The following is a 24,618-nucleotide window of genomic DNA, read 5'->3' on the forward strand; positions in this document are numbered from 1 at the left end:
CGTGCAGGAGGATCTGTTCTGGGAACCTCGGAGGCTGTATGGTGACGGGCAGGTTATTGCACGTTGCCTGGGCTCCTGTCCAGCGTGGCCCGTTTTTTCCTCCGTGGCTTGGTTGCAGAGCTATGGGATCATGGAGATGCGGTGGGGTAGGTTACGGAAGTACTGTGGTGGATGGAGCCGGGCTGCTTAGGAAAGACAGGGTGGGAAGGCGAGGATGGGGAATTGCCCTTTCTGCGAGAGAGCAGCTGGAATTCATGGAGCTCTGCTTTGGGACGTACGATGAGCCAGCTGACAGCCTACAGGTCAGGATTAGAGAGCAGATCGGCATTGTGGTGGGAGGCTACTCCAGATCAGCTGATCAGGAACAAGAGGTGGAGAAGGCCTTCTTCAGACGACTGGAAGAAGCCTCACGTTCACTGGCCCTGGTCCTTGGGGGGACGTGAACCATGCCAAATGTTGGCTGGTGGGACAGCACATCAGGGCACAAGCAGTCGAGCAGTTTTTGGGAGTGCACTGATGAAAAGTTCATCAGCGGAAGAATTGGTGGTGGATGTGAAGGTGAGGGGCAGCCTTGACTGCAGTGATCATGCGGTGTTTGAGCTCAGGATCCAGAGAGGAGGGAGCAATGCAAAAAGCAGGACCGGAGCCCTGGACTTCAGGAGAGCAGAATTTGGGCTCTTCAGGGATCTGCTTGGAAGAATGCCATGGGCTATGGTCCTGGACAGAGGAGGAGTCTAGGAGAGCTGCTTGATTTTCAGAGATCACCTCCTTCAGGCTGAGGAACTGAGGAACTCCTTGAGGAAGGAGAAATTCAGGCAAAGGTGCTCTGGGAGGGATCTTCTTTGACTCATTCTTTGCAGGCAATACTGGCTTTCAGGAATCCCAGGTCTCTGACCCCATTGAGAGCGTCCAGAGCCAGGAAGACTTATGTCAGCGGAGGAGGACAATGCCAAGGCATAGTTAAAGAACCCGGAGGGACACAACTCTGTGGGAACTGATAGGGTGCAGCTAAGAGTGCTGAGAGAGCTGGCTGATGTCACTGTGAGGCCGCTCTCAATAGTCTTAGACATGTCACAGTGATTGGGAGAAGTTTCTATGGACTGCAAGAAAGAAAAGGACAGTCCCACTGTCAAGAGGGAGGATCTGAGGACCTCCAGGCCTATCAGCCTCATCTAGGTTCCTCCAAAGGCGATGGAGCAAACAGTTCTGCAAACCATTCCCAAACATATGAAGGACAAAAAGGTGATTGGGAAGAGTCAGCATGGGTTTGTGAACTGGAAGTCAGGCTTAACCAAACTTCAAGCCTTCTACAAGAAGACGATGGTCTTGGTGGATGAGGAGGGAGCAGATGTTGTGTATTCTGAATTTAGTTACGCTTTCAGCACTGTCTCTCATAGCAACGTTGTAGACAAAGCTATTTATGATGGACTAGGTAAGTGCTCAGTGACACGAACAGTGCAAGGGTGCATCTTCCTTGCTCCAGCCTTTCTCCCTGGACTCTGGGACGTGGGAGTGCTGAAGGCCAGTCTTGCTAGTAAAGACTGAGGTGCGTAAGGCATTCAGTACCTGTCACCGAGTTATCCACCCCTTTCAGCAGTGGTCCCGCATTTTCCCTAGCCTTCTTTATCCATGCAGGCCTCCTAGCATTTCTACCTGACTCCTTGATTGTTGGGATGGGTGGTCTTGAACTCAGCACTGGTGAGCCTGTGAACTACTGCGTCCAGTCCTGGGTGCCCCAGCACGGGCGAGACGTGGACATACGAGAGCAAATGCAATGAAGGGCCATGAAGATGACGAAGGGAGCATCTGACATAGAAGGAGAGCCTGAGAGAACTGGGTTTTTACTGTCGAGGTGACAGCTGGAACAGGCAGTCTCCGTTCTTGGAGGTATTCAGAACTGAACTGGATGACGTTGTGAGCAGCCTACTGTGGTGGCTTGACCCGACATGGCAGCTAAGCCCCAAACAGCGCCTCACTTACTCCCTCCACAGTGGGATGGGAGACAGAATCGGAAGGGTAAAAGTGAGAAGACTTGTGTGTTGGGATAAAGAGAGTTTAATAAGTAAAGCCAAAGCTGCACGCACAAACCGTGCAAAATAATAAATGCATTCTCTACTTCCCATCCGCGGGCAGATGTTTAGCCGTTTCCAGGAAAGCAGGCCTTCATCACGCATAACGGTTACTTGGGAAAGACAAATGTCATAACTCCAAATATCCCCCTTTCCCCCACCTTCTTTCCCCCAGCTTTTATTGCTTTGCATGACGTCATGCGGTATGGAATATCCCTTTGGCCGGTTATGGTCAGCTGTACAGCTGGTGGGGCAACAAGAGAAACAGAGAAGGCCCTGACGCTGCATAAGCACTGTTCAGCAATAGCTAAACCATCAGTGTGTTACCAACACGGTTTTGGTCACAAAAATCACAGCTGCCCATACAGGCTGCTGTGAAGAAAATTAACTCCATCCCAGCGGCACCCAGTACACCTACTCAACGCCAGTTGACCCTGCTTCAAGCAGGAGGGTTAAACTAGACCTTTTCCAGAGGTCCCTTACAGCCTCAACTCTTCTACCACCCTAGGAGCAAAACTGGCTCCTCTTCTGCTCCCCTTTTCTTATGCCCTTTCTGGGGAGCCTGAAAGGACAGCATCAGGCCTGATGGCCAGCCCGAGCTTTTAAGAGACAGCTTTGGGGGCTGGAAATGCTTTGGGAGTACTCTTGCGTCCTTGGGTTTCTGACTGGGAGGAAGATCTCTACTCTTTCCTCCTGACCTCATGCGCTGCCAACGTGCTGCCACGTACCCCCTGCAATCCTCCGGCAGTGGCCTTTGGGTGTGATTGACTTCCCTCCCCTCCCCTGCCCTGCCCTGCCCTCTGTCCAGGAACGCTGCCTCCAGCAACAAGCTGTGGCCCGCAGCAGGCCTCTCAGGCTCCAGGAAGCGGCCAGTCAACCGGTCAAATGGGGATGCATGTTATTCCCCGTCCTTCCAAAGCCAGGCTCTGGGTTTGTGTACGTGGTTGTACAACCTCATCACATGCGTATGTAGCTATATCTGCAACTTTACAGAAGAACACCACACCACAAGAGCTAACAGAAGACCACACACCATAAATACGGCAGACGCCAGTAACACAGCAAACATAACCATGCTGAATAGCTCTCCTGACTCCTCTGTGTGCTACTTTTTTACCCGCCCACACTACTATTGTATCACTTGCGTATTCTCTCTTACGTTCCAGCTTTGAGGCTTGTAGCCAAAAGACAAAAGCAAATTTTCCTCAACACTCCTGTAAAAAGCTGATTCCGGGAGTCATCAGGGGAACAGCAAAGTCCGAGTTTGAGTTTTCCCCTTTGCCCTGGCACAGATCACCTACAAAACCACAGAAAGTTTGTGCACATTGCCTCTTGTCCTGTCCCTGAGCACAACTGAAAAGAGCTTGGCTCTGCCTTCCCTGCACCCTCCCTTCCTGTATCTATGGGTGAGATCCCCCCTGAGCCTTCTCTTCTCCAGGGTAAACAGTCCCAGCTCTCTCCGCTTTTCCTCGTGCAAGAGGTGCTCCAGTCCCATTATCACTTTCTCGGCCTTCACTGGCCTCTCTCCTGTATGCCCAAGCCTCTCCTGTACTGGGGAGCCAAGAAGTGGACCCAGTACTCCAGGTGTGACCTCACCAGTGCGGACTAGAGGGGAAGGATCACCTCCCTGACCTGCTGGCAATACTTTGTCTAATGCAGCCCAGGGTACCGTTAACCTTCTTTGCCACAAGGGCAAATTTCTGGTCAAGTTGTTGTCCACCAGAACCCTGGGGTTCTTTTCTGGACTGTGCTTTCCATCTGAGCATCCCCCAGCCTACCCTGGTGCATGGGGTTTTTTTCGCCCAGGTGCAGGACTTTGCTCTTGCCCTTGTTGAACTGCAGGACGGTCCCGTCAGTCCTTTTCTCCAGCCTGTCGAGGTCCCTCTGGATGGCAGCACGACCCTCTGTGCGTTTTGGTCCCCGCGGGCAGGGGCCGGGAGCGAGGCCAGGGCGGGCTGGGGGTGCGGGGCACGGGGAGGGTCCTGCGAGGGGACGCTGCGGGCCGACAGCCCGTCCCTGGCGCCGAGGCCGGGGCCGGGGCCGGGGCCGGGGCCGGGGCCGGCCCCAGCTGCGCCTGGCCGGGGCGCCGACCCCCTTCCGCAGGGCTCGGCAGGGCGACAAGCCGGGACAGCGCCGGAGCCGCGCTGGGAGCCAAGGGACAGGAGCCTTCGTCTGCCGGGGCGCCGCGCTCCTCCTGCGCCGAGGCCCCTGCCCCGCGTCCCTCCCCCGCCCTAACTCCTCTTCCTCCTCCTCCTCCTCCCCCCCTCCTCCTCCTCCTCCTCCTCCTCTTCCCCCTCCTCCCCCGAGGGGGCCGCGGCACCGGGGGGCCGGGCCGGGCCGGGCCGGGCCGGGTCTGTTGGGGGCGGGCAGCGGCGTGGGCGCAGCCCCGGCGAGGGGCCGAGGCGGCGGGGCGGGCAGGAGCGGGCCCCAGCGCGGCTCCGCTCGGCTCCTCTTCGGCGCCGGCCGTCCCCGGCGCGGCAGGGCATCATGGCGCCCGGGCTGGGGCCGTGGCTGCTGGCCTTGTCCTTGGCCGCGGGGCCGGCAGGTGAGAGCCGGGAGGGGAGGGCAGCGAGCCCGGGGCTGGGGCTGCCCGCGGGCGGCCCTGCCCGTCCCGGGGCCCCGGGGCTGCGGCTGCTCCCGCGCCGGGCGCGCTGTCGCCTGGCGCTCGCCTTCCTTAGCGGGGAAGCGGGGAGCGGGTGGCGTGGGCGGGAGAGGGCGAGGGCGAGGGCGAGGGCGGCTCTCGGGCCGCGGGTCGGGGCCCAAGTGTCGGGAGCAGGCGCGGCTCAGCCCCGGGAGGGCAGGCGGGGCATTGCCCCGGGCGCGGGGCTTTGCCGGGAGCGAGGGGGGTGGCGGCTGTCGCTGTGCCGGGGCGGGGGGCGCCGGGGCGGCGGGTGAACGTCCTCGGGCCGTGGGCGCGCCCTGCCCGGCCGCCTGCGCTCTCCGTCCGCAGGGGTGTGGGCGCAGCTGAGGCTGGTGGAGGCCGGCGGAGGGCTGCGAGCGCCCGGGGACTCCGTGCTCCTCTCCTGCCGCGGATCCGGCTTCGACTTCGGGGATTATCACATTCTGTGGTACCGTCAGGCACCCGGTGGCAGTCTGGAGTGGGTGTCCGTCTGCTGGAACTGGGATGATACAAATTACGGGACATCAGTGGAAGGTCGAGCCACAGCCTCCCGGGACAATTCCCGGTCTGAGGCATCTCTGTCCCTGCGTGCCCTGCACCCCCGGGACTCTGCCCGCTACTTCTGTGCTGTTCACACGGAGAGAGGAAATCCAGCTGAGGTTTAACACAAACCTGCTGGGGCCCGGCCCTGGGTGTGAGAGCTGCGGGGCAGGAGAGTGCTGGGGGGAGGGCTCAGGGTTGTTCCCACTGAGTGAGGTGCCATCACTGTGCGCTGCAGGTGTTCCTGGCCTTTCCTGCGCAGTGCAGGAATTTTAATTTATTGCCAATTAAAATAGAGTAGCATGGTGAGACAGAAAAATAAAAACTATAAACACCTTATTCCCAGGCTGAGCTTCACTCCTTCATTCCATACTCCTCTACCTCCTCTCCCCCAGTGCTGCAGGGGCGATGGGGAATGGGGTGTGGGGGTCAATTCATAACACTTCATCTCTACTCTTCCTTCCTCCCTCCCATGGTCTGCAGTCTTTCATGAACAGTTCCATGGTGCTTCCTTCCCAAGAACTGCTGGCCTTCAGGATAAACCTGCTCCAGCGTGGGCTCTCCACAGTCCCCAGTTCCTGTCAGGGCATATTCACGTGCTCTACCATGAGATCCTGCACAGGCCACAGGGAAATACCTGCTCCACCATGGTCTCTTCCACAGGCTGCAGGGCAATCTCTGCTGTGGCACCTGTAGCACCTCCTCCCCCTCCTTCTTCACTGACCTTGGTGTCTACAGGGTTGTTTCTCACACTTTCTTTCCTCGCTTCTCACTGCTGAACACTGTTTTGACCTCTCTTAACTATGTTGTCCCATAGGCACCACCAGCTTCACTGATGAGCTCAGCTTTGCCCTGCGACAGGCATGATGCTGAGCTGGCTGGAACAGGCTGTGTTGGACACGAGGCAGTCCATGACCTCTCCCCACAGAGGCCACCACTGCCGTCCCCTGCTACCAAATCTTTGCAATGGACACCCAATACGTGGGTGTCACAGCCCATCTCGGTGCTGAGACAGTGCCTGGGGCACAGAGTGGGGACTGGTCATGGCCGGGTGGTGTCACGCCCGGAGATGAGGGAAATCAGAGAAAAAAGCGTCTGGGGTAGAGAGGAGCTGGTGAGAGGTGAGCAGGAGCTGCTCTGGCCATGTGGGATCATGCATGTGCAGGGTCTTTGCCTGTCCCAGCTAGAGTGGACAGGTGCAGTGGAGGAGTTGGAGGGTGACACAAAGGAGAACTTAGCATGCCCTTGCACCCCTGTTTTCACAGAACAGTTGAGGTTGGAAGGGACCTCTGTAGGTCATCTGGTGCAACCCCCTGCTTCAAGCAGGGCCACCTAGAGCCAGTTGCCCAGGGCCATGTCCAGACATCTTTTGAATATCTCCAAGCCTGGAGACGCCACAAGTTGCCTGGGCAGGCTGTGCTAGTGCTTAGTAGCCTCACAGTGAAAACCTGTGTCCTGATGTTCAAACAGAGCCTCCTGTGTTTCAGTTTGTTGCCATTGCCTCTTGTCTTGTCACTGGGCGCCACTGAGAAGACCCTGGCTCCATCTTCTTTGCAGCCTCTCTTCAGGCATTTCTGTACATTGATGAGATCCCTCCGAGACCTCTTCTCTAGGGTAAATTGTCCCAGCTCTCTCAGCCGTTCAGCATAGCAGACATGCTGTAGTCGCTTAAGCATCTTAATGGTCCTTTGGATCCTCTTCGTATGTCCATCTCTTTCCTGTACTGTGGAGCCCAGAACTGGTCCCAGTACTCCAGGTGTGGCCTCACCAGTGCTGAATAGGTGGGAAGGATCACCTCCCTCAACCTGCTGGCAACACTCCTCCTGGTGCCACCCAGGGTATCATTAGCCGCCTTTCCCACTGTGTTGAGTTAACCTTGGGTGGCTGCCAGATGCTTACCAAGCGACTCTCTCACTCCCCTTCCTCAATGAGTCAGAGGAGAGAATCAGAATAAAAACGCATGTGTCAAAATAAAGACAGGTAGATCGCTTACCCATCAGGCAAAACAGACTTGGGGGAAATTAATGTATTTCCAATGAAAAATAGATTAGGATAATGAGAAACAACAACAAAAATAAGAAATCTTCCCCCCATTCCTGCTTCTTCCCGGGCTCAACTTCACTCTTTCATTCCCAACTTTTCTACCTCCTCCTCGCCCCAAGCAGCACAGAGAGATGAGGAAGGGCAGTTGGGGTCAGTTCATAACACAGGATGTTACTTCGTCCTGTGGGGCTTTCAAGGTGCATGTCTGCTGATCGGCTCAGGATGCACGTGGGTCTTCTGTGGCACCATTTTGACAGCATTTAGCCACAGCCCGTTGCTGACATCCTTGAATGTCTAATGGGACAGTATGAGCAGATGTAGAAGGGTCTAGCCATGGAATAATCAATGCATGTGTCCAAAGACTTCATGCCAATGTCACCTGCAGGACAATGCTCACCCATACTGTGTGTCCACAGAGGCTTACCAGTCCCTTGGACTTCCAGTATTGCAGTTGTGTTGGCGGAAAGACTTGGCTTAGAAGGGCTTGGCCTACAGATGTGGCCAGCATTTTCCAAATCCTGGAGAGACTGGCCAGTGATGACTTTCACAACTTGGCCATTCTTGTTTCATAGCAGCCAGTTGCATACTTTGACACAAGGAGGCTGTGTACTCTTATTTAGGCCACCTGCTCTGGCATGCGCCCCTGCCAGCCCAGTATTCTCTGGTATACGTGCTGCCTGATGCTGCTAAGGCAGCTGTTTGCAGTCTGAGTGCTGCAGATGCCAATGTGTGGATTTGCTTTGCCACCAGCAGACTGACCACTTGTGAGCGGGCTTTCAGAGCTTGACTGTTCAGGTGGTCTTGGACTGCCCCTCCCAGTCGCAGCACTCCAGACACCTCTCACTTCATGCTATGTTTCACACACTCTGAGTGAATTGCTAGCTGTAATTCTTAACTGTTTGGAGTATATGAGGAATAATGGGCACCTACAATGCAATCCCAACAGAGCTGATATTCATTTCCTTTTCAGGACTTTTCCATGTGAGCAAGGCAGACATAGCACGATCAGGCACTACAGATGGCATACGAATGCTCTGACGCTGGGGACTACGTGGACTTCCCCGCATGCCTAAGTGTATCCAAATTTAACCAGGATCTAGAAAAACATGTTCCTACTGTATGTCGTCATTCAGGTATCTCTGTCCTGAGCAATGACACAGAAGTGTCTCATCCTTCTTCCATGTCCAGTTTCAGGCTCTCCTTCTAGGCTGAGCAAGAGGTGAAACACAACAACAATTCGATTAGCTAGCTAATGCGGGAACATAACAGTTGCCCAGCACCTGGAGCTGTGGTGTAAGATAAGAATATGCATTGGGGCTGATATGATGTGGGAGGCAACACCGGGCTCTTCCACTACGATTTGCCAGCTCACTTCATCCTGCGACGGGGAAACGTGCAGCACAGCGCTTTGCAGATTGTCCTGAGCTGTGTGCAACCCAATATAAGCCTGTGCCCTCTCAGGTCAATTTAGTACATGGATTACCAAGTCATCCCTGGAAAATAGTCTTCTTGTTAGGACTACTACATGCATCCAAAGCACTTGGGTTTTTGTGCCAATGTTTCCCGTTTCCACCATTTCATTTGGCTTGTTGCAATGAGCCGGTTGCAGCGATGTGCTGGTTGAACGGCCCTGCTGGTTTTCAGGCACGTTTCAGGGTGACAAGATCCAACCGAGGAGACCGGTGGTGCATGGGTTTTTTTCCGCCCAGGTGCAGGACTTTGCTCTTGCCCTTGTTGAACTGCAGGACGGTCCCGTCAGTCCTTTTCTCCAGCCTGTCGAGGTCCCTCTGGATGGCAGCACGACCCTCTGTGCGTTTTGGTCCCCGCGGGCAGGGGCCGGGAGCGAGGCCAGGGCGGGCTGGGGGTGCGGGGCACGGGGAGGGTCCTGCGAGGGGACGCTGCGGGCCGACAGCCCGTCCCTGGCGCCGAGGCCGGGGCCGGGGCCGGGGCTGGAGCCGGCCCGAGCTGCGCCTGGCCGGGGCGCCGACCCCCTTCCGCAGGGCTCGGCAGGGCGACAAGCCGGGACAGCGCCGGAGCCGCGCTGGGAGCCAAGGGACAGGAGCCTTCGTCTGCCGGGGCGCCGCGCTCCTCCTGCGCCGAGGCCCCTGCCCCGCGTCCCTCCCCCGCCCTAACTCCTCCTCCTCCTCCTCCTCCTCCTCCCCCCCCTCCTCCTCCTCCTCCCCCTCCCCCCCCTCCCCCTCCTCCTCCCCCTCCCCCTCCCCTCCCCCTCCTCCCCCGAGGGGCCGCGGCACCGGGGGGCCGGGCCGGGCCGGGCCGGGCCGGGTCTGTTGGGGGCGGGCAGCGGCGTGGGCGCAGCCCCGGCGAGGGGCCGAGGCGGCGGGGCGGGCAGGAGCGGGCCCCAGCGCGGCTCCGCTCGGCTCCTCTTCGGCGCCGGCCGTCCCCGGCGCGGCAGGGCACGATGGCGCCCGGGCTGGGGCCGTGGCTGCTGGCCTTGTCCTTGGCCGCGGGGCCGGCAGGTGAGAGCCGGGAGGGGAGGGCAGCGAGCCCGGGGCTGGGGCTGCCCGCGGGCGGCCCTGCCCGTCCCGGGGCCCCGGGGCTGCGGCTGCTCCCGCGCCGGGCGCGCTGCCGCCTGGCGCTCGCCTTCCTTAGCGGGGAAGCGGGGAGCGGGTGGCGTGGGCGGGAGAGGGCGAGGGCGAGGGCGGCTCTCGGGCCGCGGGTCGGGGCCCAAGTGTCGGGAGCAGGCGCGGCTCAGCCCCGAGGAGGGCAGGCGGGGCATTGCCCCGGGCGCGGGGCTTTGCCGGGAGCGAGGGGGGTGGCGGCTGTCGCTGTGCCGGGGCGGGGGGCGCCGGGGCGGCGGGTGAACGTCCTCGGGCCGTGGGCGCGCCCTGCCCGGCCGCCTGCGCTCTCCGTCCGCAGGGGTGTGGGCGCAGCTGAGGCTGGAGGCGGCCGGCGGAGGGCTGCGAGCGCCCGGGGACTCCGTGCTCCTCTCCTGCCGCAGATCCGGCTTCACCTTCGGGAGTTATGCCATTCTGTGGTACCGTCAGGCACCCGGTGGCAGTCTGGAGTGGGTGTCCGTTATCAGCTATGATTCGTCAGTCATTCGGTTCGGGCAGTCAGTGGAAGGTCGAGCCACAGCCTCCCGGGACAATTCCCGGTCTGAGGCATCTCTGTCCCTGCGTGCCCTGCACCCCCGGGACTCTGCCCGCTACTTCTGTGCTGTTCGCACGGAGAGAGGAAATCCAGCCGAGCTTTAACACAAACCTGCTGGGGCCCGGTCCAGGCTGCACGAGGTCTGGAGCCGGCGAGTGCTGAGGTGGCTCAGGACTGTTCTCAGGAAGAGAGTGGCCATCACTGCGCACCGCGGGGTGGTCCTGGCCTTTCTGCAAGAGCTCCTTTCCTGGCACCGCCAATTTCCATCTCCTGAGTCCCAAATGCAGTGTTTTATTCTGAGGAGGTGGTTCAATGTGTTTCTGTCACCCCACCAGGCTGGCCGCTCTGCCTGCCTGCAGCCCCTCTCTGCCTTCCCTTGGCCTTCTTCTTCTCTGGGGTACGCAAAGCCCTTGGTCTTTGGCCGCACCATTGCCTGGCAACACCACTGCTTGCTTCCATTGACCCTTTTGTGGGCCATTTCCTTGCGCCAGTGAGAGCAAAGCAGTGATGGAACAGCCTTGCTTTTGTTTCAGGTGCATCTCAGGGTGATGAGATCCAGGCGACGAGGTCTACAGTGTGGTGGCGAGCAGGGAATACCGGGACCTTACGATGCACTTACAGCTCCAACGCCTCCTATATTTACGTGGCCTGGTATCGGCAGCGTCCCGGTGGACCGCTGCAGTACTTGCTGCAGAGCAAGGGCCGAGGCGGCTCCTACAGCCACACAGCCCCTTTTGCCCGCAAGAGGTTTTCCTGCCAGGCCGACAAGAGCTCCGGGACACTGATCATCACCGGGCTGGAACTGGGGGACAGTGCGCTCTATTACTGCACCCTGCAGGGACCACAGTGAGAGACACTTGGGGCGTGCCTGAACAACATCAGCTTCCTCCCCTCCTGCTCTCCCATCCTGCATGTTCATGGGGGTCACAGCCCATCTCAGTGGTGAGTCAGTGAGTGGACTGTGCCTGGGGTCAGAGAGAGGGGGGTCTCATCGTGGCTGGGTGCTGTCAGTGGTCCAGAAAAGAGAACAGAATAGCATAGCCTAGACTATTTCAGTTGGAAGGGCCCTACAGTGATCATCTAGTCCAACTGCTTGGCCAGTTCAGGGCTGACCAAGTTAAGGCATGTTATTAAGGGCCTTGCCCAAATGCCTCTTAAAAACTAACAGGCTTGGGGCATTGACCACCTCTCTAGGAAGCCTGTTGCAGTGTTTGACCACACTCTCAGTAAAGAAATGCTTCCTAAGGTCCCGTCTAAACCTCCCCTGGCGCACCTTTGAACCATTCCCATGCGTCCTATCACTGGATACCAGGGAGAAGAGATCAGCACCTCCCTCTCGACGTCCCCTCCTCAGGAAGCTGCAGAGAGCAACGAGGTCGCCCCTCAGCCTCCTTTTCTCCAAACTAGACAAACCCAAAGTCCTTAGCCGCTCCTCATAGGACATGCCTTCTAGCCCTTACGGGGGGAAACCTGATGTGGGAAAACTGAGCAGAGCAGATCTGTGGGCAGAGAGGAGCTGGGGAGAGGTGAGCAGGAGCTGTTCTGCCCATGTGTGACAGCCTGCCTGCGGTGTCATTGCCCATCCTTGCTAATAGGACAGGGGCAGAGGAGGAGTTGGAACTTAGCACACCCTTTCCTGCCTCTCATGCGTTGCATAAATTGAGGCGATGATCCTTCCCCTCTACTCACAGAATCACTTAATGACTGAGGTTGGTAGGGACCTCCAGAGGTCATCTGGCCCAACCCCTCCACTCCAGCAGGGCCACCTAGAGCCTGTTCTGTTGCCCAGGGCTATGTCCAGACATCTTTTGAATATCTCCAAGCACGGAGACTCCACAAGCTTCCTGGACAACCTGTGCCAGTGCTCATACACTGAAAAAGGGTTTTCTGACATTCAGAGGGCATGTCTTGAGCTATCGCGGCATGTTCATCCTTGTCTCCCGGGGTCGCAGGTGCCCTTTCTCAGGTGCAGACAGAGGCCTCTGGCCCCGCGGTAGGGAAGGTCTCGGAGTCTCTCACGCTTACCTGCCACGTCTCTGGTGCACCCATCACCGACAGCAGCTACGCTTGGGACTGGATCCGTCAGACTGCTGGCAGAGACCTGCAGCATAGAGTGTTGCAGTATCCTTTCACGGGACTCCAGCACGTTGCTTCGTCCTTCCAGACCCGAGTCACCAGCTCTGCAGACCCCTCCAGGAACCAGCTGTCGCTGGAAGTGCTCTCGCCATCAGCTGCAGACACGGCCACCTATTTCTGCAGCACCAGAGAGCTGGAAAAGGGCACAGTGCTTGAAACAGAGGCAGGGCCAGGGCAGAAGTGGAAGGAGGGGGGTTAAATCCAGCCAGGTCTTTTGTGGTTGGCTGCAATAAGTCCTTTCAAGACTAGTGTGGGCTGGCTTTTCCCAGAAACAGGCACAGAGCTGCTGCAGCAGCAGCAGCAGCAGCAGCAGCAGCAGCAGCAGCGTCTCCCACAAGCACACCCACAACCATGAACATGATCTTAACCTTCTTCCTTCCTTCTCAGGCTCTCCCACAGGCAGAAAGCAACAGGGAAGGAGGCTTTTATAGGAAGAAGCACAGTGAGCACTGAAGAACTAAAATTTGAGCATGGAAAGCCAGAGAAGAATTGAGTTTTGACACCTCATATTGTTCAGGGAGCCCCAGAGTAGTGGAACAGCAGGAGCTGAGCTGCAGAGCGTCTTTTCCCTGGACATGATGAATAGTCTCTTTGTTGTGGTGTTAGTGTTGGCTCCATTTGCATTTGTGCTCATGTGTGTACGCTGAGAGCCAGCATGGATTTTTGCAAGGAACCCCAGCAAGGAGGCTATGGCGGGTGCTCTGTGCCAGAACTCCAGCCCTCCGTGGGCTTGAGGCTGTAGGGAACCTGGCATATCCTGCCATGCTGGGGCAGCTCCAAGTGTCCCAGTGCACCTTAGGCCACCCTGGCCCTGCATCCCCCTGCTTCTTTTCCCAGCGTCAAGCCTCCAGTTTCAGTGGGCTCCTCTACCCTCTGCAACTCCCCTTGCCACGCCTGCCCTGGATCCTCTCGTCAATAGGTCATGTTGGAGCACCCAGAAGAAGAGAGGAGAGGGGAAGGATTCAGACAGACTGTGGAGGGGCAGTGTGGAGTGGGCAATGCTCCCCGCAATGGTGCTACCAGTCAGGATGATGACAATGGTGCTACCAGTCAGGACGGTGACACTGTGTCAGGGCTCAGTAGGTGTCCCATCCTGTGGTCGTAGGGGGAGCTCTGGGTTCCTGCTGAGCAGGAGGATCACAGAGAAGGGAGTGTCCCTGCTCTGCTGAGGAGCCCCACCAGCCTGGTCCCTGCTGAGTCCTGTGCATATGAGTTTTGGGGGATGAGCTGGGCGGCCTGAACCTGCACACGTACCCCAGAGCTTCAGCAGCAAGCATGTCTCGGATCTCACCTGCCCTTTGCTGCCTTTGCTGCCTGGGGGGTCTGGGAGGGCTTTGACGGGAAGAGGCAGCGGGAGAAGTGTCAGCACGGGGGAGCGAGGAGGGTGCTGGGCCAGAGGGGAGGGAGCAGGGTGGGGAGCATGCCTGCCTAGGGTGCCCTATCCAAGCAGAGCTGGGCTCAGGGGGGTCCTATCCGGGAAGCAGCAGCTCAGCAGCAGGAAAGGGCAGGGGGCCAGTGGGAGGATGACCTGCCACCTCAGGGCCAGTTCCAAGGTCCCAGCAGCAGCCTGCAGTCCTTTTTGAGAGGAAGGTCAGGGGTGGCTCTAGAGCAACACGTCACCTTTTGCCCACCAGAGGTTTTCCTGCGGAGCGAGCGCTCTGTTGTTGCACCCTGCAGGGTGAGAGAGACCCGGGAGTGCAGCAACAGCTTCAACTCCTGCTCCTCCAGCCCCGCCTCTCACCTTCACTGTTGTCATAGACCGAGGGAGCGTCTAGGAGGGACTAGGACTGACTACGGTCACAGAGGCACAGACAGGGAAGACGTGGGCAGAACTGTTCTGCAGGCAGAGTGAAGCTGGAGAGAGGCGAGACAGAGCAGGCCTGGCCACGTGGAGTGCCGTGTGTGGGGGGGTTATTGCCCATCGTAGGTAAGTGAAAGGAAGGGGTGATGCCCCCCGGGAACTGAGCATGCCCCTGTGGTCTGCACAGCTCTGTGGAGCTGTGCTGACCGCTTGCAGCCTGACCTGTCCCCCACCTCTACCTCTCCACCCATCCCTGTGGAGTGCAGTGGGAACAGCCCTCCTTCTCTTCTAGCTGTGAGTCAGGCACCTCCGTCCAGCCTGCCTCCTCTGCAGCATGGGGACAGGCAGGGTACCTACTTGCTGCTGCCATAATTTGGGGCCTAACGCTTTGCACTTGGACTGGACACTCTGCTCGTGGGGCACTGCAACCCATCTTGCAAAGACCGGGTTGAGGGTGGCAGCGTAGGGCCCAAGCCCCACGTGCCTGTGAGAGGTCCTGTGTGCTTGCAGAGCAGTTTCAGGGACAGGAGAGTGGGTTCGTCACCATCCCAGCTTGGCAAAGACAAAGGGATTTGTCCCCAGGTGCAAAAACTGCTTGCCTTAAGTGGGAAAATCAGAAAAAGTTCCTTGTCTGACAGGGAAAAGGAGGGAGGGAAATGTGGTGTCTCCCTCCTCGTGAACCCTGATTCCTGGTACCAGCTCTATTCCTCTGCCCATCTTTGTCAGCTGGGTTCAAAGAGAAGGATTTAGTCCTCCCACTAGTCCAGTGCTATCAGAATGCCGCCACCAGTGTTGCCCTGACCTTTGCTGAATCTTGGAGTGATCATGGCTTGTTCTCGCTCTCTGCAGCAGTCACCGGCCACGTGGCCTTGGAGCAACACATCAGGGAAGTGGCCGTGCAAGAGGGAGATGGAGTCACCTTCCAGTGCAGCATGAGTGGAGACAGTATGAGCAGCTACTACCTGTTCTGGTACCGGCAGGGGCCACGTGGCACTCTGGACTGGATTTGGCGAGGGAGTGATGCCTTTGGAGAAGGTTTCCAGGACCGCTTTAAGGGGACAGTGGAGAGCTCCCAGAACAGATTCAGACTGCAGATCCAGGCAGCAAAGCAAGGGGATGAAGCAGTGTATTACTGTGGTGTTAGACTCACCCTGGAGCATCTCTGCAGCAGAGTGGACCAAAACCTGACTGACAGAGAATACAGACTTCTCAGCATTTCTTTCTAGCAGCCGCTAGCTAGATGTTGGTGTCACGCAATGGCAGGTGCGGGAAACAGACCTTTGGTGTGCTTGCAGTAAAAGGCAGTGAAGGGAAATGTGGTTGAACGGCTGAGACCGTGCAGGAGGATCTGTTCTGGGAACCTCGGAGGCTGTATGGTGACGGGCAGGTTATTGCACGTTGCCTGGGCTCCTGTCCAGCATGGCCCGTTTTTTCCTCCGTGGCTTGGTTGCAGAGCTATGGGATCATGGAGATGCGGTGGGGTAGGTTACGGAAGTACTGTGGTGGATGGAGCCGGGCTGCTTAGGAAAGACAGGGTGGGAAGGCGAGGACGGGGAATTGCCCTTTCTGCGAGAGAGCAGCTGGAATTCATGGAGCTCTGCTTTGGGACGTACAATGAGCCAGCTGACAGCCTACAGGTCAGGATTAGAGAGCAGATCGGCATTGTGGTGGGAGGCTACTCCGGATCAGCTGATCAGGAACAAGAGGTGGAGAAGGCCTTCTTCAGACGACTGGAAGAAGCCTCACGTTCACTGGCCCTGGTCCTTGGGGGGACGTGAACCATGCCAAATGTTGGCTGGTGGGACAGCACAGCAGGGCACAAGCAGTCGAGCAGTTTTTGGGAGTGCACTGATGAAAAGTTCATCAGCGGAAGAATTGGTGGTGGATGTGAAGGTGAGGGGCAGCCTTGACTGCAGTGATCATGCGGTGTTTGAGCTCAGGATCCAGAGAGGAGGGAGCAATGCAAAAAGCAGGACCGGAGCCCTGGACTTCAGGAGAGCAGAATTTGGGCTCTTCAGGGATCTGCTTGGAAGAATGCCATGGGCTATGGTCCTGGACAGAGGAGGAGTCTAGGAGAGCTGCTTGATTTTCAGAGATCACCTCCTTCAGGCTCAGGAACGGTTCCTCTTGAGGAAGGAGAAATTCAGGCAAAGGTGCTCTGGGAGGGATCTTCTTTGACTCATTCTTTGCAGGCAATACTGGCTTTCAGGAATCCCAGGTCTCTGACCCCATTGAGAGCATCCAGAGCCAGGAAGACTTATGTCAGTGGAGGAGGACAATGCCAAGGCATAGTTAGAGAACCCGGAGGGACACAACTCTGTGGGAACTGATAGGGTGCAGCCAAGAGTGCTGAGAGAGCTGGCTGATGTCACTGTGAGGCCGCTCTCAATAGTCTTTGACATGTCACAGTGATTGGGAGAAGTTTCTATGGCCATGAAGATGACGAAGGGAGCATCTGACATACAAGGAGAGCCTGAGAGAACTGGGTTTTTACTGTCGAGGTGACAGCTGGAACAGGCAGTCTCCGTTCTTGGAGGTAGTCGGAACTGAACTGGACGACGTTGTGGGCAGCCTACTGGGGTGGCTTGACCCGACATGGCAGCTAAGCCCCAAACAGCGCCTCACTTACTCCCTCCACAGTGGGATGGGAGACAGAATCGGAAGGGTAAAAGTGAGAAGACTTGTGTGTTGGGATAAAGAGAGTTTAATAAGTAAAGCCAAAGCTGCACGCACAAACCGTGCAAAATAATAAATGCATTCTCTACTTCCCATCCGCGGGCAGATGTTTAGCCGTTTCCAGGAAAGCAGGCCTTCATCACGCATAACGGTTACTTGGGAAAGACAAATGTCATAACTCCAAATATCCCCCTTTCCCCCACCTTCTTTCCCCCAGCTTTTATTGCTTTGCATGACGTCATGCGGTATGGAATATCCCTTTGGCCGGTTATGGTCAGCTGTACAGCTGGCGGGGCAACAAGAGAAACAGAGAAGGCCCTGACGCTGCATAAGCACTGTTCAGCAATAGCTAAACCATCAGTGTGTTACCAACAGGGTTTTGGTCACAAAAATCACAGCTGCCCATACAGGCTGCTGTGAAGAAAATTAACTCCATCCCAGCGGCACCCAGTACACCTACTCAACGCCAGTTGACTCTGCTTCAAGCAGGAGGGTTAAACTAGACCTTTTCCAGAGGTCCCTTACAGCCTCAACTCTTCTACCACCCTAGGAGCAAAACTGGCTCCTCTTCTGCTCCCCTTTTCTTATGCCCTTTCTGGGGAGCCTGAAAGGACAGCATCAGGCCTGATGGCCAGCCCGAGCTTTTAAGAGACAGCTTTGGGGGCTGGAAATGCTTTGGGAGTACTCTTGCGTCCTTGGGTTTCTGACTGGGAGGAAGATCTCTACTCTTTCCTCCTGACCTCATGCGCTGCCAACGTGCTGCCACGTACCCCTGCAATCCTCCGGCAGTGGCCTTTGGGTGTGATTGACTTCCCTCCCTCCCCTGCCCTGCCCTGCCCTCTGTCCAGGAACGCTGCCTCCAGCAACAAGCTGTGGCCCGCAGCAGGCCTCTCAGGCTCCAGGAAGCAGCCAGTCAACCGGTCAAATGGGGATGCATGTTATTCCCCGTCCTTCCAAAGCCAGGCTCTGGGTTTGCGTACGTGGTTGTACAACCTCATCATATGCATATGTAGCTATATCTGCAATCTTACAGAAGAACACCACACCACAAGAGCTAACAGAAGACCACACACCATAAATACGGCAGACGCCAGTAACACAGCAAACATAACCATGCTGAATAGCTCTCCTGACTCCTCTGTGTGCTACTTTTTTACCCGCCCACACTACTATTGTATCACTTGCGTAGTTCTCTCTTGCGTTCCAGCTTTGAGGCTTGTAGCCAAAAGAGAAAAGCAAATTTTCCTCAACACTCCTGTAAAAAGCTGATTCCGGAGTCATCAGGGGAACAGCAAAGTCCGAGTTTGAGTTTTCCCCTTTGCCCTGGCACAGATCACCTACAAAACCACAGAAAGTTTGTGCACATTGCCTCTTGTTCTGTCCCTGAGCACAACTGAAAAGAGCTTGGCCCTGCCTTCCCTGCACCCTCCCTTCCTGTATCTGTTGGTGAGATCCCCCCTGAGCCTTCCCTTCTCCAGGGTAAACAGTCCCAGCTCTCTCCGCTTTTCCTCGTGCAAGAGGTGCTCCAGTCCCATTATCACTTTCTCGGCCTTCACTGGCCTCTCTCCTGTATGCCCAAGCCTCTCCTGTACTGGGGAGCCAAGAAGTGGACCCAGTACTCCAGGTGTGACCTCACCAGTGCGGACTAGAGGGGAAGGATCACCTCCCTGACCTGCTGGCAATACTTTGTCTAATGCAGCCCAGGGTACCGTTAACCTTCTTTGCCACAAGGGCAAATTTCTGGTCAAGTTGTTGTCCACCAGAACCCTGGGGTTCTTTTCTGGACTGTGCTTTCCATCTGAGCGTCCCCCAGCCTACCCTGGTGCATGGGTTTTTTTCGCCCAGGTGCAGGACTTTGCTCTTGCCCTTGTTGACTGCAGGACGGTCCCGTCAGTCCTTTTCTCCAGCCTGTCGAGGTCCCTCTGGATGGCAGCACGACCCTCTGTGCGTTTTGGTCCCCGCGGGCAGGGGCCGGGAGCGAGGCCAGGGCGGGCTGGGGGTGCGGGGCACGGGGAGGGTCCTGCGAGGGGACGCTGCGGGCCGACAGCCCGTCCCTGGCGCTGGGGCCGGGGCCGGGGCCGGGGCCGGGGCCGGCCCCAGCTGCGCCTGGCCGGGGCGCCGACCCCCTTCCGCAGGGCTCGGCAGGGCGACAAGCCGGGACAGCGCCGGAGCTGCGCTGGGAGCCAAGGGACAGGAGCCTTCGTCTGCCGCGGCGCCGCGCTCCTCCTGCGCCGAGGCCCCTGCCCCGCCTCCCTCCCCCGCCCTAACTCCTCCTCCTCCTCCTCCCCTCCCCCTCCTCCTCCTCATCCCCCCCCTCGCCCTCCCCCTCCCCCTCCCCCTCCTCCCCGAGGGGGCCGCGGCACCTGGGGGCCGGGCCGGGCCGGGCCGGGCCGGGTCTGTTGGGGCGGGCAGCGGCGTGGGCGCAGTCCCGGCGAGGGGCCGAGGCGGCGGGGCGGGCAGGAGCGGGCCCCAGCGCGGCTCCGCTCGGCTCCTCTTCGGCGCCGGCCGTCCCCGGCGCGGCAGGGCATCATGGCGCCCGGGCTGGGGCCGTGGCTGCTGGCCTTGTCCTTGGCCGCGGGGCCGGCAGGTGAGAGCCGGGCGGGGAGGGCAGCGAGCCCGGGGCTGGGCCCGGGGCTGGGGCTGCCCGCGGGCGGCCCTGCCCGTCCCGGGGCCCCGGGCTGCGGCTGCTCCCGCGCCGGGCGCGCTGCCGCCTGGCGCTCGCCTTCCTTAGCGGGGAAGCGGGGAGCGGGTGGCGTGGGCGGGAGAGGGCGAGGGCGAGGGCGAGGGCGGCTCTCGGGCCGCGGGTCGGGGCCCAAGTGTCGGGAGCAGGCGCGGCTCAGCCCCGGGAGGGCAGGCGGGGCATTGCCCCGGGCGCGGGGCTTTGCCGGGAGCGAGGGGGGTGGCGGCTGTCGCTGTGCCGGGGCGGGGGGCGCCGGGGCGGCGGGTGAACGTCCTCGGGCCGTGGGCGCGCCCTGCCCGGCCGCCTGCGCTCTCCGTCCGCAGGGGTGTGGGCGCAGCTGAGGCTGGAGGCGGCCGGCGGAGGGCTGCGAGCGCCCGGGGACTCCGTGCTCCTCTCCTGCCGCGGATCCGGCTTCACCTTCGGGAGTTATGAACTTCTGTGGTACCGTCAGGCACCTGGTGGCAAACTCGAGTGCCTTTCCTTCACCAGAAGCCATTCGAATACCACGGATTACGCGGCAGCGGTGGAAGGTCGAGCCACAGCCTCCCGGGACAATTCCCGGTCTGAGGCATCTCTGTCCCTGCGTGCCCTGCACCCCCGGGACTCTGCCCGCTACTTCTGTGCTGTTCGCACGGAGAGAGGAAATCCAGCCGAGCTTTAACACAAACCTGCTGGGGGCCGGCACAGGGTGCAAGAGGTGTGGGGCTGGTGAGTGCTGTAGTGTGGGTTGAGGGAGGGCTCAGGGCTGGTCCCAGGGAGTGAGGGGCCATCACTGTTCACCGCAGGTTTTCCTGGCGTTTCCTGTGCACTGAAGGAAATTTAATTGATCCCCTACTAAAATAGAGTAGGATTGTGAGAAGCAGAAAAAAAGCAGATTAAAACCTAAAAACATCTTGTCCCCACTCATCCTCCCTTCTTCCCAGCTTCAACTTCACTCCTGACTCATCTACCGCCTCTCTCCATGTGGCACCGGGGCAATGGTGTTTGGGTTCAATTCATAACACTTCATCTCTACTCTTCCTTCCTCCCTCCCATGGTCTGCAGGCCTCCACAAACAGCTCCAGGGTGGTTCCTTCCCAAGAACTGCAGTCCTTCAGGATAAACCTGCTCCAGCGTGGGCTCTCCACAGTCCCCAGTTCCTGTCATGGTGCTCTGGGGCTTACATGCCTCTCACGTGCTCTGGCATAGGATCCTGCATAGGCTGCAGGGAAATACCTGTTCCACTGTGGTCTCTTCCACAGGCTGCAGGGCAATCTCTGCTGTGGCACCTGTAGCACCTCCTCCCCCTCCTTCTTCACTGACCTTGGTGTCTACAGGGTTGTTTCGCACACTTTCTTTCCTCACTTTCCACTGCTGAGCACTGTTTTGATCTCTCTTAACTATGTTGTTCTATAGGTGTCACCAGCTTTGCTGATGGGCTCAGCCTTGCCATGCGGGGCGGTCTGATGCTGAGCTGGCTGGAACAGGCTGTGTGTGGAATGGAGCAGTCCCTGGCTTCTTCCCACAGAGGCCAGCACTCCACTACAGCCCTCTGCTACCAAATCTTTGCAATGGACACCCAATACATGGGTGTCACAGACCATCTCAGTGCCGAGTCAATGACTGGGCTGTGCTTGGAGAACAGATTGTGGACTGGTCGTGACCAGGTGGTGTCACAGGCCCAGAGAGGTTGGAAACCTGAGCAGAGCAGGTCTGTGAGCAGAGAGGAGTTGGGGAGAGGTGAGCAGGAGCTGCTCTGGCCATGTGGGATCATGCATGTGCAGGGTCTTTGCCTGTCCCAGCTAGAGTGGACAGGTGCAGTGGAGGAGTTGGAGGGTGACACAAAGGAGAACTTAGCATGCCCTTGCACCCCTGTTTTCACAGAACAGTTGAGGTTGGAAGGGACCTCTGTAGGTCATCTGGTGCAACCCCCCTGCTTCAAGCAGGGCCACCTAGAGCCAGTTGCCCAGGGCCATGTCCAGACATCTTTTGAATATCTCCAAGCCTGGAGACGCCACAAGTTGCCTGGGCAGGCTGTGCTAGTGCTTAGTAGCCTCACAGTGAAAACCTGTGTCCTGATGTTCAAACAGAGCCTCCTGTGTTTCAGTTTGTTGCCATTGCCTCTTGTCTTGTCACTGGGCGCCACTGAGAAGACCCTGGCTCCATCTTCTTTGCACCCTCTCTTCAGGCATTTCTGTACATTGATGAGATCCCTCCGAGACCTCTTCTCTAGGGTAAATTGTCCCAGCTCTCTCAGCCGTTCAGCATAGCAGACATGCTGTAGTCGCTTAAGCATCTTAATGGTCCTTTGGATCCTCTTCGTATGTCCATCTCTTTCCTGTACTGTGGAGCCCAGAACTGGTCCCAGTACTCCAGGTGTGGCCTCACCAGTGCTGAATAGGTGGGAAGGATCACCTCCCTCAACCTGCTGGCAACACTCCTCCTGGTGCCACCCAGGGTATCATTAGCCGCCTTTCCCACTGTGTTGAGTTAACCTTGGGTGGCTGCCAGATGCTTACCAAGCGACTCTCTCACTCCCCTTCCTCAATGAGTCAGAGGAGAGAATCAGAATAAAAACGCATGTGTCAAAATAAAGACAGGTAGATCGCTTACCCATCAGGCAAAACAGACTTGGGGGAAATTAATGTATTTCCAATGAAAAATAGATTAGGATAATGAGAAACAACAACAAAAATAAGAAATCTTCCCCCCATTCCTGCTTCTTCCCGGGCTCAACTTCACTCTTTCATTCCCAACTTTTCTACCTCCTCCTCGCCCCAAGCAGCACAGAGAGATGAGGAAGGGCAGTTGGGGTCAGTTCATAACACAGGATGTTACTTCGTCCTGTGGGGCTTTCAAGGTGCATGTCTGCTGATCGGCTCAGGATGCACGTGGGTCTTCTGTGGCACCATTTTGACAGCATTTAGCCACAGCCCGTTGCTGACATCCTTGAATGTCTAATGGGACAGTATGAGCAGATGTAGAAGGGTCTAGCCATGGAATAATCAATGCATGTGTCCAAAGACTTCATGCCAATGTCACCTGCAGGACAATGCTCACCCATACTGTGTGTCCACAGAGGCTTACCAGTCCCTTGGACTTCCAGTATTGCAGTTGTGTTGGCGGAAAGACTTGGCTTAGAAGGGCTTGGCCTACAGATGTGGCCAGCATTTTCCAAATCCTGGAGAGACTGGCCAGTGATGACTTTCACAACTTGGCCATTCTTGTTTCATAGCAGCCAGTTGCATACTTTGACACAAGGAGGCTGTGTACTCTTATTTAGGCCACCTGCTCTGGCATGCGCCCCTGCCAGCCCAGTATTCTCTGGTATACGTGCTGCCTGATGCTGCTAAGGCAGCTGTTTGCAGTCTGAGTGCTGCAGATGCCAATGTGTGGATTTGCTTTGCCACCAGCAGACTGACCACTTGTGAGCGGGCTTTCAGAGCTTGACTGTTCAGGTGGTCTTGGACTGCCCCTCCCAGTCGCAGCACTCCAGACACCTCTCACTTCATGCTATGTTTCACACACTCTGAGTGAATTGCTAGCTGTAATTCTTAACTGTTTGGAGTATATGAGGAATAATGGGCACCTACAATGCAATCCCAACAGAGCTGATATTCATTTCCTTTTCAGGACTTTTCCATGTGAGCAAGGCAGACATAGCATGATCAGGCACTACAGATGGCATACGAATGCTCTGACGCTGGGGACTATGTGGACTTCCCCGCATGCCTAAGTGTATCCAAATTTAACCAGGATCTAGAAAAACATGTTCCTACTGTATGTCGTCATTCAGGTATCTCTGTCCTGAGCAATGACACAGAAGTGTCTCATCCTTCTTCCATGTCCAGTTTCAGGCTCTCCTTCTAGGCTGAGCAAGAGGTGAAACACAACAACAATTTGATTAGCTAGCTAATGCGGGAACATAACAGTTGCCCAGCACCTGGAGCTGTGGTGTAAGATAAGAACATGCATTGGGGCTGATGTGATGTGGGTGGCAACACCGGGCTCTTCCACTACGATTTGCCAGCTCACTTCATCCTGCGACGGGGAAACGTGCAGCACAGCGCTTTGCAGATTGTCCTGAGCTGTGTGCAACCCAATATAAGCCTGTGCCCTCTCAGGTCAATTTAGTACATGGATTACCAAGTCATCCCTGGAAAATAGTCTTCTTGTTAGGACTACTACATGCATCCAAAGCACTTGGGTTTTTGTGCCAATGTTTCCCGTTTCCACCATTTCATTTGGCTTGTTGCAATGAGCCGGTTGCAGCGATGTGCTGGTTGAACGGCCCTGCTGGTTTTCAGGCACGTTTCAGGGTGACAAGATCCAACCGAGGAGACCGGTGGTGCATGGGTTTTTTTTCCGCCCAGGTGCAGGACTTTGCTCTTGCCCTTGTTGAACTGCAGGACGGTCCCGTCAGTCCTTTTCTCCAGCCTGTCGAGGTCCCTCTGGATGGCAGCACGACCCTCTGTGCGTTTTGGTCCCCGCGGGCAGGGGCCGGGAGCGAGGCCAGGGCGGGCTGGGGGTGCGGGGCACGGGGAGGGTCCTGCGAGGGGACGCTGCGGGCCGACAGCCCGTCCCTGGCGCCGAGGCCGGGGCCGGGGCCGGGGCTGGAGCCGGCCCGAGCTGCGCCTGGCCGGGGCGCCGACCCCCTTCCGCAGGGCTCGGCAGGGCGACAAGCCGGGACAGCGCCGGAGCCGCGCTGGGAGCCAAGGGACAGGAGCCTTCGTCTGCCGGGGCGCCGCGCTCCTCCTGCGCCGAGGCCCCTGCCCCGCGTCCCTCCCCCGCCCTAACTCCTCCTCCTCCTCCTCCTCCTCCCCCCCTCCTCCTCCTCCTCCCCCTCCCCCCCCTCCCCCTCCTCCTCCCCCTCCCCCTCCCCCTCCCCTCCCCCTCCCCCTCCTCCCCGAGGGGGCCGCGCACCGGGGGGCCGGGCCGGGCCGGGCCGGGCCGGGTCTGTTGG

At 57.9% G+C, this 24,618-nt stretch overlaps 1 protein-coding gene and 3 gene segments (V, D, J or C); all 4 read left to right on the forward strand.

Moving 5' to 3' along the window:
- LOC127026700 (M1-specific T cell receptor alpha chain-like) overlaps positions 1–24,618 on the forward strand; it is a 186,347-nt gene that overhangs the window by 68,601 nt on the left and 93,128 nt on the right. The window lies entirely within an intron of this gene.
- Positions 4,556–5,556, forward strand: LOC127026708 (Ig heavy chain V region 914-like). The segment is given in 2 exon segments: positions 4,556–4,614; positions 5,020–5,556. Coding segments are annotated over 2 exon segments (393 nt in total).
- On the forward strand, positions 9,692–10,664 carry LOC127026705 (Ig heavy chain V region C3-like). The segment is given in 2 exon segments: positions 9,692–9,749; positions 10,150–10,664. Coding segments are annotated over 2 exon segments (396 nt in total).
- On the forward strand, positions 19,525–20,714 carry LOC127026702 (Ig heavy chain V region C3-like). The segment is given in 2 exon segments: positions 19,525–19,583; positions 20,000–20,714. Coding segments are annotated over 2 exon segments (396 nt in total).

Source organism: Gymnogyps californianus, chromosome 28 (genome assembly GCF_018139145.2).
Source record: "Gymnogyps californianus isolate 813 chromosome 28, ASM1813914v2, whole genome shotgun sequence".
Lineage (NCBI taxonomy): Eukaryota > Metazoa > Chordata > Aves > Accipitriformes > Cathartidae > Gymnogyps > Gymnogyps californianus.